A 12,731-nucleotide genomic window follows, 5' to 3' on the forward strand; every position below is an offset into this window, starting at 1 on the left:
AATTTTCCTTGATGTCTTCATCAGCATCTAATGTTGGTGCATAAGCACTTAGAATAGTTGCCTGTTGGTTTTCGGCGAGTTTTAACTGGAGAGTTGAGAGTCGTTCATTAATGCCTGTAAGAACTTCTGATAAGAGCTTCACAAGATTATTATTAATAGCAAGGCCTACTCCATGTATTCGTTGTTCTTGTTCAGGCAGTCCTTTCCAGAAGAAAGTATAACCTCCTTTTTCTTCCTTCAATTGTCCTCCTGCTGTTCGAATTTCTTGGAGTGATGCTATATTAAAACATCTCAACTCCCTCATGATGATGGCTGTCCTGCGTTCAGGACATTCACTATCTGTATTGTCCAGTAATGTCCATATATTTCATGTTCCAAAATTCAATTGTCTTTTGCAACCAGTAAGTAGTGACCCCACTGGACGCAGTAATCCAGTCAGGGAGAGAGATGAGGCAGACTATGTTTAGGGCATCTTTTCCAGCCCCCTCCCCATACGGGGTGAGCAGAGTGGATCCTGAATAGGACTGCTCAGTCATGGATATAGCTGCTGAACTACTCAACTGCCTTGGTCCTTGAGCCGGGATGACTGAGTCTGTATCCACCACCCATGTGCCAGTCGATGACTAGGGGCTTTGGGATTTCACAGTCCTGCCCCCGTCACCATTCACCAATCACCACGGGACTTTTCTTTTCTTTTCTTTTGGTTGGAAGATGCCTGTGCGTGAATTGATTTTATGCGGGGAGATTGGTGCACAATGATCAACACACAGTCTTGACAGAAAAAGGCTTTGATCCAATGGCATGGATACCACGACAATTGGAAGTCTTTTATCTGCTGCAGCCTTCATCCGCCTTCACAGTCTTTGTAACACACACATTGTTATCCTCCGCCTGTTCTGCCATTGAGGACATTCTTGGATCGTTCTTTCTCTGGTTCCTGTCCCTTGACTTTACTGCCATGGTGACCCTGCTGGGAATACATGACTCCCAACAGCATCACTCACAGGGTTCATTGGAACGAATCAATGAATCCAATGGTGCTGGAGATACCCTGCCACCAAATCCTATATGTGGTCAGCCCAGTAGGGGGAAGGAGAAGTAGAGAAGCCAAAAATACAAAAACAGCAGAGAAAACACTGTCCCAGTTCTCCAGGCAGGGACACTGCTCGCCCACGCACGGAGGTAGCCAAATGAACTCCTGACTGGGGCAAACATCCAGCAACCCTCCCCACATCAGCTCACATGCAAGACAACAGCAGAGGACCTCAGTGCCAGCCAGTGACAAGCCCAGCCCCACCAGTCAGGAGGCAGAGAGGGCTTTGAGAGCCCAAGCAACACATCACCCACGTATGTGGACTTCCTGGGCAGGACCCCTGCAGACCACCCCCACCCCCAGGGACAAGGGTTCAAGGGCCACCCAGGGAGCACAATACACTTTCAATAAACAGCCAATGGAAGACGCCAGGCCATGGAGCAAGGCCAGGCACACCTGTTAGCAGCAACCCTCCAGCAGCCGATTTAATAGGGCCTGCGTGGGGCTCAGGAGTCAAAGACGGGAGTTTGAGTCCCGCTAAGGAAAAGGGTGGGACAGGTCCTTTCCCATGCCTGAGGGGCAAATGATCATGTCAGGGGCAAACAGAAGAACCTTAAACTTGTACTGCAAGTGGTTCCCTGACCACTCAGCTGATCAGGCATATCACAGGACATTTCTCTTCCCCATCAGCCCCAATTCCAGCCATAGGCAGCAGGAGCTTTAGCCTGGTGGAGCAGCTCATGGTCTCCATGATGGAGGCCCCTGGTTTGAATCTCACACTGAAAAAGGAGGGGTAGGTGCTTGAGGGGCTCTACACTCGAGCATAGCTGAGCCATTCGGGAGGCAATGCATGGCCAACCAGCTCTTTTGCCTTAGCCCCTCCCCCTAGGAACCCATGTGACAGCCCCCTCCTGTTGTCTGATGGACCCGCCCTGCCAAGCTTCATCTCAGAGGTCCTCACTGGCCCACCCCTTCTCATCCCTCCACCATCCTCTTGATTCTAGAGGCCTGCCAGGACGTGGCGGCAGTGGATTGGTCCTGTGGCTCTCATGCAGGAACCAGGCTGTTGGTTCATGCAGCACCTTGCCTCTATGTGGGATGGTATCAGGGCCCTCCAGCATGTCAAACAGCAGCTGTTCCCCTTGGCTGCAGTTCCTCCTGGAATCTATGAATAGGTTTGGGGGCTTGGGGGAGAGACAGATGTGGCTGGTGTCTGCCTGCTGCTGTGGCTTTGTGGCTAAGGAACTGCCATAGCCATCAAAATGTCAACCTGTATTTTGCCTCCATTTAATCCACATACCGTTTCACGTGAAAATCTGATAAATTAAATAACTGAAACTTGGTGGGATGACTCCCATGACTGGAATACAGCAATTGAAGGATATAACTTGTTCAAAAAGAACAGAGGGAATAGAAAGGGAGGTGGAGTCGAGCTATGTTAAAAATATATATTCCTGCACAGAAATACAGGAAGATGAGCTTGGTAGTTCCACTGAGAGTATCTGGATTAAAATTAGTGGGGCAAGTAATAAAAGGAATGTGGTACTTGGAGTCTATTACCGACCACCCAATCAAGGAGAAGACGAGAATGTAACTTTTGAAAAGCAAATTGCCAATGTGTCAAGGAGGCATGATGTAGTAGTAATGGAGGATTGCAATTATCCCGATATCTGTTGGGAGACAAACTGTGGCAAACACGGCCCCTCCAAGAAATTTCTGACTTGTGTTGGAGATAACTTTCTCCTATAGAAAGTGGAGAAAGCAACCAGAGGATCAGCTATCCTGGACTTGATTCTAACCAATAGAGATGATTTGGTGGATGAAGTGGCAGTTACGGGAACTCTGGGAGAAAGTGATCACACCATACTTGAATTCTTGATTTTAACAAAAGCAAAAGCTGAGAGTAGCCATACACACAGCCTGGACTTCAGGAAAGCTGATTTCAATAAACTCAGAACAATTGTAAGTAAAGTTCCATGGCAAGCGACCCTAATGAGAAAAGGAATCCAAGATGGGTGGGAGTTTCTAAAAAAGGAAATTCTAAAAGCACAATGGCAAGCAATTCCAACAAGGAAAAAAGGGGGGAAACAGCAGAAGAAGCCAATGTGGCTTCACAAAAAGCTTAGAGAGGACTTGAAAACCAAAAAGGACACATACAGGAAGTGGAAAGAAGGCCAGGCCACAAAGGAAGCGTACAAGGAGGTATCACGGAATTGCCGGGATGGTGTCAGGAAGGCTAAAGCTGAGAATGAGCTGAGGTTAGCGAGGGATGCTAAAAGCAACAAAGGTATGTCCAAAGTGAAAGACAGAGAAAAGAAACGGTGGCACAGCTACTCAATGAGGATGGCAAAATTATAACAGATGACAAAAAAAAGGCAGAAGTGCTCAATTCCTACTTTGGCTCAGTCTTCTCCCAAAAAACAATCTGTGACCCTCCCGGGAAACATGAAGTAGAAGAGGCAGGATTGGAGCTTGAGATTTATAGATAAATGGTCCAGGAATACCTAATCACTTTGAACGAGTTCAAATCGGCAGGGCCCGATAAACTGCATCCTAGAGTATTGAAGGAACTGGCTGAAGAACTCTCAGAATGGCTGTCTATTATCTTTGCGAAATCATGGAGGACTGGTGAAGTGCCAGATGACTGGAGGAGAGCTAATGTTGTCCCTATCTTCAAAAAAGGCAAAAAGGAGGAACCGGGGAACTACAAACCAGAAGTATCGTTTCCAAGTATTAGTTCCCCTCTATTCAGCACTGGTTAGGCCTCATCTTGAATACTGCATCCAGTTCTGGTCTCCGCACTTCAAGAAGGATGCAGACAAACTGGAACAGGTTCAGAGGAGGGCAATGTTTAAAGTTTACCCTCTTGGTACAAATTGAGAGTTTGATGCTGCATCCTTCATCCCAGAGCCCTGAAGTATAAGAAGGGTACCCAGTGTCAGCTCCAGATGTTATGGGGAGAGGGACTTGGGCATGATGCCCTCAGTGGGACTCCCCCTCCCTCAGTCAACTGACTCCCTCACTGCCTCTGTGTTTAGAGCTGTGGCTGCTACTCTGCCTCCTGATTGCTACCACCTGCTTGCTTGCCAGACAGTGCCAATGAGCAAGCAGGCAGTGGGAACTTCTGATGTTCCTCTTCCTCAGCACCATGCTTTGCTTACCCATCTCCTCTGGGCCAGAGCAGAAGGCAGGTGGAACAGGTTACCTAAGGGACCCCCTCGCCCATATATCCCCACACGGCAACAGCACTCCTCAGAGCCGCACATAATGTGCACTAGAAACTAGGCTTTTGGTGTTGCAGCTCTAGCCCTCTGGAATCAGTTGCCAACTGAAATTAAACAAGGACCTAACATTTTGATGTTCTGATGGCTATTGAAGACCCAGTCACTTTATGGGATAATGATGGTACATGGTTTTTATTGCTTTTTAGCTACAGGTCTCAGAGTGGCTTAACAATCAAGCTTTTATCACAGGGAACTATGTTCGGTTTATTTATTTTGTTATGTTATGTACATTGTTGAGATTTATTGTTTAGTTATGTTTATTTAAAATGTGATGTATTTTTCCTTTTAATTGTACTGAATATGAATTGTATATTATATATTGTATTTGTTTTTATGTTGTAAACCGCCCAGAGAGCTTTGGCTATGGGGCGGTATAGAAATTTAATAAATAATAAATAATAATAATATAACAAGGATGATCGAGGGACTGGAAACAAAGCTCTATGAGGAGAGACTGAAAGAACTGGGCATGTTTAGCCTGGAGAAGAGAAGACTGAGGGGAGATACGATAGCACTCTTCAAGTACATGAAAGGTTGTCACATAGAGGAGGGCTGAGATCTCTTCTCGATCATCCCAGAGTGCAGGACACGGAATAATGGGCTCAAGCTGCAGGAAGCCAGATTTCGACTGAACATCAGGAAAAATGTCCTAACTGTTAGAGCAATGGAACCAATTACCTAGAAAGGTAGTGGGCTCCCCGACACTGGAGGCATTCAAGAGGCAGCTGGACAGCCATCTGTCGGGAATGCTTTGATTTGGATTCCTGCATTGAGCAGGGGGTTGGACTTGATGGCCTTATAGGCCCCTTCCAACTCTACTATTCTATGCTTCTATGAGGCTCATTTAACATTGACAGGAAATTGAGCCTTCAATGTCATCAGTCCAGATCTCTGGGATGCTCTGCCAAGAGAGTCAGCACGCTTCTTCTGTTTTTAGCCTTTAAATGCCTGCTGAAAATTAATGCAATTAAGAAGTTTTTTGCAATAGTTAAATGGTTTCTATTTTAAAGTTTTAGATGGTTTTATTGTTTTTACGTATGTTGTAAACCGCTTTTAAAAAAAGGTATACAGATCCTTTTTATAATAAACAAATGTAAACCGTTTTGTGATGTCCACCTGAAAAATGGTATATGAAGGCCTTAAATAAATAGTTATTTATTTAATAGATCCTCGTTATCGCAGCCAACGCACGACGGCTTGGTCGTAAGAAAGATTGAGCTCGCGCTTTTGGACCAGCGGACACACGCCCCTCCCCTTTTCTGTGTGAGGGAGTTGCATGGGATCGGCGCAGGGAACGGTCCCCGTGTGCGCAGGCGCTCGAGCTGGGAGGCGGGGGTTCCCGCTTTACTAGAAGGGGGCGTGGCCTGTGCCTTGACGGAGCTCCGCGCGCCCTCCGGGAAGCGCAGGCCTGGCGCCGCTTGCTCCTCCCCGGGGCTGTTAACGGACGGACTACATTTCCCAGGACGCAAAGCAGGGGGCGGGGAGGAAGGTCCAGGAACGCTCAAGTTAAAGGAGAAGGAGCAGGGAAAGGGTTGTCTGTCCGTCCGTGGTGGAGCGTCCAGGAGAGGACCCAGCCGGGCCGGGAGCGAGTGTCGCCGCCGCGGGCGGAAAGGGCTTCCCGCAGGCTTCCTCTGGAGAAAGTCGCGTTGTTTTCATCCGGGCTTCAGCTCGTGTCAGCGGGCGCGCTTCGGAGCTGCCGCCGTTCCTGCGACGGAGGACCCGGAAAAGAGCGAGAGGGAAGCCCCGAGGGCCCCCCAGGCCCTTGTTTATTTTGTTTAATTATTTATTACATTTATATATCGCCCCATAGCCAAAGCTGTCTGGGCGGTTTAAAAAAATTAAAAACTTTGGACATTAAAAACAAATACATAATTTTAAAAACCATGCAGAGTTTAAAACCATCAAGCACAGATAAACCAGGTAAAAGACCTGGAGTCAGAGCTCAGCACATGCTGTTACAATGCCTGGACAAAAGGAAAGTCTTGATCTGGCGCCAAAAAGATAACAATGTTGGTGCCAGGCGATCATCATTGGGGAGATCATTCCATGATTTGGGGGCCACCACTGAGAAGGCCCTCTCCCTTGTTGCCAGACTGCCACCTTCCCTCGGAGTAGGCAACCGGAGGGGCCTTGGATGTTGAGCGTAGTATATGGGTGGGTTTGTGTTGGTCCATCAGGTACTGTGGTCCTAAGCTGTGTAAGGCTTTATAGGTTAAAACCAGCACCTTGAATCGGGCTCAGAAACATACAGGAAGCCAATGCAAGCGGGCCAGAATCGGTTTTATATGTTCAAACTGTCTGGTCCCTGTTACCAATCTGTCCGCTGCATTTTGCACAAGCTGCAGTTTCCGAACCATCTTCAGAGGCAGCCCCACATAGAGTGCATTGCAGTAATCTAATTTGGGGGTTACCAGAGCATGGACAACTGAAGCCAGGTTATCCCTGTCCAGAGAGGGGCGTAGCTGGGCCACCAACCAAAGTTGGTAGAAGGCACTTTGTGCCACCGAGGCTACCTGAGCATCAAATGACAGAGATAGTTCTAGGAGAACCCCCAAGCTATGAACCTGCTCCTTCAGGGGGAGTGCAACCCTATCCAGGACAGGTTGAACATCCACCATCCGGTCAGAAGAACCACCCACCAGCAGCATCTCAGTCTTGTCTGGATTGAGCCTCAGTTTATTAGCCCTCATCCAGTCCATTGTCACAGGCAGACACCAGTTCAGCACATTGACAACCTCACCTGAAGAAGATGAAAAGGAGAAATAGAGCTGTGTGTCATCAGCATACTGATGGCAACACACTCCAAAGCTCTGGATGACTGCACCCAACGGTTTCATGTAGATGTTGAACAGCATGGGGGACAGAACTGACCCCTGTGGAACCCCATACTGGAGAGTCCAGCGTGCAGAACAATGTTCCCTAAGCACCACCTTCTGGAGCCGACTGGCCAAGTAGGAGCGGAACCACCACCATGCAGTCCCTCCCACTCCCAACTCAGCCAGTCTCCCCAGAAGGATATCATGGTCGATGGTATCAAAAGCCACTCTCTCTTTCAGCCTGACCTACCTCACAGGATTACTGTGAGGGTAAAATTGGGAGGGAGAGGGCCATGCATGCCCCTTTAGCTCCTTGGAGGAAAGGCAGGATATCAATGTAAGAATAACAGTAATTAGAAATGACAGAAGCTTAGCAAAGCTTCGGCTTCAGGCCTGCCAGTTTCTGTGCCTTCTCTGTGTTGAGGCTGTCAGGGCGCTCTCCTCACTGGGCACTGGCGCTTGGCCAAGCGGGCAAGAAGTCCATTAGAAAGGCTGGCATTGGCAGGGAGGGTGGCACTTATCCCTGACAAGACACACCTGTGCAAAAGGGGGAAGCTGTATGGCAAGCTCCCCCCCCCCAACACTTTCAATTTTGTTGTAGAAAATGAAGCTCCCTCCTGGCCTTGCCTCCCACCGGGCCAGAATGCAAATACTGACTAGTGCTGGCACTATTGTTTAACCTCCGTCTCCAAGTTAATACTTGGGGCTGTTTTTACCTTGGATTGTACTATTAAAAACAAAACACGTCTAGGTTCAGTGGCAGTAAAGAAAAAGAGATTTTGCAGCCTGTATAAATTACACAAATCATGCTAATTTTTCATGTTTTCTGTGGTTGCGTATTTATGTATTTAGCCTAATTTGTTCACAGCTAATGTGGGAGAGCCTTGTAAAAAGTGCTGAAACAACAGATCTCCACAATTACTGTCTTGTCAAAATGATGGAAGGTGATAGTTAAAGCAGATCCCCAAAGCTCTCCTCAGTTCCATCAAGAATCCAATTTCTTATGGGGAAATTCAAGACCAAGAAACTTTCCCATCTCCAAGGGAGGGGCAGAAGATGGAACATAGAAAGCAACAAGGAGCATTTTGAGTGACCCAGTGAGGGAAGAGGGCTAGAGCAGATGACAGAGCCTCGTGTCGGATGTGGGCAGCAGTTAATGAGGGATGACACCTTGAGGAATTTTTATCCCGCCCTTTTATCAGCTGATTTGTGGTGATGATCAGTGTGATGCTCTTTTGCTATAAGCAAGAACGCCTCTATTGTTTGTTTTTGCATGTTGCATCATCTATGTGCCTGGCATTTACAGAGGACACAAGGGGCTTACAATGTGTAATTTGGCATAGGGAGAGGGGGCAAGGGGGAACAAACAATCCACCGTTAGGTAGGCTTCATGTGCCTAGGCTGATGGACATGTGGGCATGGGGAGTCGCAGGAGACCAGTGAGACAGCAGCTGGCCCACATTCAGCCAGTCAGACTCGTAACTGAGCAGGAAGTTGAACTCCCTGTTCTCTGTCCGCTACACCAAGGGTAGCCAGTCTGATGCCCCACTCAGAAGTTGTTGGACTATAGCTCCCATCAGCACTAGCCAACATGGCCAGTGGTCAGGGATGATGGGAGTTGTAGTCCAGCAACGTCTGCAGGAACCCATGTTGGCTTTCATTAGACTCAAGGACATCATGGTTGGCCTAACTTGTGCCCTCCTTCTTTCCTTGCTCACTAGCAGATACTGGAGGAGTCTAGCCATCCCCTGTGATTTGGCTGTGCTTGCATAATTATGCCATTCTGATCAGTGGCTTTTAAGACAAGCTTGATTGGGAGTGGCTCTTTTCTTGCAGGCTCAACAGTACAAAGCGGAGACGCCTGTTTTGAATGCATGGCTGGAAAAGAGGTGGACTGGACTGTCATTGTTCTGACATGTCAACACAAGGACAGCGTCTTTGCCTTCCACAAGGGTGAGTGAAGCATTCAAGGCCTTCCTGTCCATGCAGGGATCCAAGCCAACAAACTGCGGGTCAAGGTTGGGGCTGGAGCTTAGTTTAAACAGAGAGAGAGAGATAAAGTTGGGGAGACGAATCCAGAGCAGTTGATTAGAGGGGGCCTTGCAGGCCACTTAGCCGAACCTTCTGTTCACAAATCCAGACCTAGAGCCTCCCAGGACTGCCCAGCCTCTGGTTGAATACCTCCAGGGGGGAAGACCCCACCACACTTCTACATAATTTGTTCCATAAGTAATTTGATTCAGTGTTTTATTTGGTATTTTATTTGGTATTTCATGATTTTATAGTTTTATTATGTTTCATGACTTTATTGCATAGCAAGAGAAAAATTTTAGGGAAAAAAGCACCAAGGGAAACGCAACTCTGAGAGATTTGAGTTACCTCTGGGAATGCTGTAAGAATAGTCTGTTAATGTTTCAGTCTTTCTGATCCAGGAATTGTCAGAGTGAAGAAACTAAATGGTTTATCCAGCTCCTTCCGAAGGAGAGTTCTCTGAAACGCATGGAGTTTAATAAACAATTGAATACCAGCTGCATCAGAGCGCCCTTTCTTTTAGTTGCATTTATTGCACAATGCAATGGTTTTTTAACGAATTGGCAGTTTTAGAAATACCCTCATAACTTTAGCTATTAAATAACTAAACAAAATGTCAAAGATGTTGCTCTTAAAGTTCAACCAAAATGAGCCCTCCTGTCACTTAAGCCCATCAGATTAGACCTGCCCTCTGGACCAGTGGCAGCAACAGCAAACAAGTCATCATCCTCTTGTATGATGTCCTCCTTAAACCTTTTCATAGAATCATTGAGTTGGAAGGGGCCTATAAGGCCATCCAGACCAACCCTCTGCCCAATGCAGGAATCCAACTTAAAGCATCTCTTTGAAATATACCCCTTACTTCAACCTTTCCTCATGCAATTTGTTTTCCTGACCATCTTAATCACCACTGAACCTGTTCCCTCTTGTCACAATCTTTATTTATTTTTGTGCCAACATCCCTTCTCTACATAGTTATTCCATGTACTTGTTATTGTGCATTTGTGTGTGAATGTAAATGCATTCCTAAATGCAGAACTTTGCATTTCTCTTTTGAATGTAATTTCAAACTAATTTTCCATTCTGTCACTATCATTTTGAATGTTATTCCTGTCCCTGATGTCGGATGGAGGGCAGGTGGGCATGGTATATGCAGAACGGCCTCATGGGCCAAATGGGGAGCCTGGTGGGCCAAGCATGGCCAGGTGTGTGTGGAGGTTTCCCATCCCTGCTCTATGCCATGACTTGTGAATGAACTAATAGGCCCTCTGTTTGTTTGGTTGGCAGAGCTTGAGGTGCGCCGGGATCGGGGTTCCCTGGGACGACAGCCCATCCTGCTCACAGTTGAAGACCCAAAGGCCCAGGTTGGCAGTGGCGGGGCCACCCTCAATGCTCTCCTGGTGGCAGCTGAACACCTGAGTGCTCGAGCAGGCTACACGGTGAGTGAGTGCTGGCTGAGCTCCACCCACAGAGGAGTGTCTGTCCCCCCCCGTGCTTCCTTGGATGAACTGGAGCCCCCCCCGCTTTCCTTTGGTTCCTGCTCCATCAGAAGCAGCGAGCCCCTCTAGCGCTTCCCCCGTGCTCATCTTCTTCCCCCAATCTTGGCCAGCCACACCAGAGGTTTGGATGGGAGAGACAAATCTGCAAGAGCTGAAAGAAACGTGAGACGGCAAAACCAGATTATTAATCTCATGTCTAAGTTCAGAGATATTCTCACGCAGGGTTTGCTCACTGGCCGCACTGGAGTTGCAGAGCCGGCAGTGGAGCCCCTCCGCTTCCTTCCCTCTCGCTGGGCCTGGGCCTGTCCCAGGATGACCCTCGACCAGCAGATGCTCCTCGTTGCCACCCACATCTGCCTCTCTTGGGGCTGAAGCCAAAATTGGGTGAGGACAAGAAGGGCAATGTTGTGATTTCCGCCCTGGTGGCCTCGTGGCACGGTGTACGTGAAAAGGGCCTGCAGCTGCAGCTGGGTCAGGGCAGAGGGGCCCGTCTGGTCCAGCACTCTCTTCTTACAGTGGCCAAACAGGTGCAAGCAGGGCGAGCGGCGGCTGAAGAGCGGCCATGTGCCAGCATCCCTTCTCTACATAGCTACTACATTCCTTTTCAAAATAGTTTTTTAATTACATTTGAATAAAAATTGTATTTCTTTATGAAAACATTAAACTGAATAAGAAGCGAGGATTTTTTGGGCCCTGGCCTGCATTGCTCTGCTCTGTTAGGGCACCTGCCTTTGCATTAGGAGGCCTCTTCTATATTCCTTCCAGGTGGTAACTTCTGACGTCTTGCAAAAGGCCTGGGTTCTTATTCTGCACATGGTGAGCGGAGGTCTACCGAGTGGTGGGCAGGGCTGCCTGTGTTGAGTGAGTGGGTGGGATTCTCCAAGGACCAGGAAGGCAGGGCCCTCCATTCCTAGCCAGGCCCCGAGGAAGGGCTTCAGCTGCAGCCTCCCTCCGCTGGCAGGAGAGTTTCTCCACTACTTGGCCAAAGTGTTTGGCAGCTGTTCCTGCTGCACCTGCTTCTCGCTCTGCCATCCGGCTTTCCTTTTTGCCAGGGCCGGGACTACTTGTTTGATGACTGCAGCCGAGCATTCACCTGCCTCCCCCTGGAGGAGCCTGCAGCCCCTGCGGAGGCACTCACCTGCAACCTGGACCGCCTCCTGGCCACCTTGACACACCAGGTCAGTGTGGCAGATCCTTGCAGGCTGCCCTGTTGCAATGCCGTGGGGCTGTTGCCATGGGCAAGGGGGCTTCCTGTCCTGATTTGTGTCCCTACTGTAGCACAGTCCAGTGGGCTCTTTTCAGCTGGTCGGGTGACCGTGACATGATCACAGCCTCACTCCGTTGCAGATCTCTGTGCAGATCAGCTCCAGGGTATAAGCGCCGCTGCCTCCAGAAAGTACCAGAAGAAAGTAGTAGCCTGTGGAGTCTGGAGGTGGCAAGCAGCTGGGACTTGCTGCTTGGGGGGGGGGGACAGGTAGACAGGTGGGCGATCAGAGGAACAAGGAGGGCGCTGAAGACAGAGGCTTTTCAGTTTGCCCCGAGGCGCCCTCAGACTAATTGGGCTGTCTTTTCCTGTTCATGTGCTCTCTTCACCCTTGGAATTGTGGGCTGGGCTGGTGGGCTTTTTTCCTTTAAAAGGCTGGACTTGGGCAAACGTTAAAGGCTGGATAGCCTGATGACGCCTTTGATGCAAGACTGGATATATCCAGGCTTCGTTGCCTATAAAAACACATTTGCAAATGCACAAGGGGCTTGTGGGGTTCAAGGGTGCCACTGATTGGCCAAGAGACACCTTTCTCCTGGGATGGTCCTGCAAAGGGTTGTATTTTGCATGGTGTGTGTGTGTGTGCATGTGTGTGTCTGTCGGAGGAGAGCAGGAAAGGAGCACGGAGCAGAGCACAAGCAGTGAGGGGCTACGCAGAGCGCCATGTGATGATGCAGGACTGTGCTACCTCTGGGGGCAAACTCCCCAAACTGCCTGCCTTTGTTTTGGAGGCCCCTGGTGGACGAGGAGCCCCTTGTCTGCCCCTGAGGGGCTCAGAGGTGGCCCTTCTCCTGCCTGGCTCAG

At 48.8% G+C, this 12,731-nt stretch overlaps 1 protein-coding gene across 3 annotated transcripts in view; it reads left to right on the top strand.

The window, feature by feature from the left end:
* The first annotated feature begins 5,693 nt into the window (after positions 1–5,693).
* The window catches only part of FCSK (fucose kinase), a 35,502-nt gene continuing 28,464 nt past the window's right edge, over positions 5,694–12,731 (top strand). For 2 of the 3 annotated variants that reach the window (XM_061594003.1, XM_061594004.1), the window contains exons 1-5: positions 5,694–6,237; positions 8,970–9,086; positions 10,452–10,603; positions 11,429–11,479; positions 11,716–11,841. In XM_061594003.1, coding sequence (XP_061449987.1) covers positions 6,201–6,237; positions 8,970–9,086; positions 10,452–10,603; positions 11,429–11,479; positions 11,716–11,841 — 483 coding nt within the window. In that variant the 5' untranslated portion in view covers positions 5,694–6,200. The remainder of the gene's footprint in view (positions 6,238–8,969; positions 9,087–10,451; positions 10,604–11,428; positions 11,480–11,715; positions 11,842–12,731) is intronic. The other variant, XM_061594005.1, reaches the window with a different exon arrangement.

Source organism: Rhineura floridana, chromosome 13 (assembly GCF_030035675.1).
Source record: "Rhineura floridana isolate rRhiFlo1 chromosome 13, rRhiFlo1.hap2, whole genome shotgun sequence".
Taxonomy (NCBI): Eukaryota; Metazoa; Chordata; class Lepidosauria; order Squamata; family Rhineuridae; genus Rhineura; species Rhineura floridana.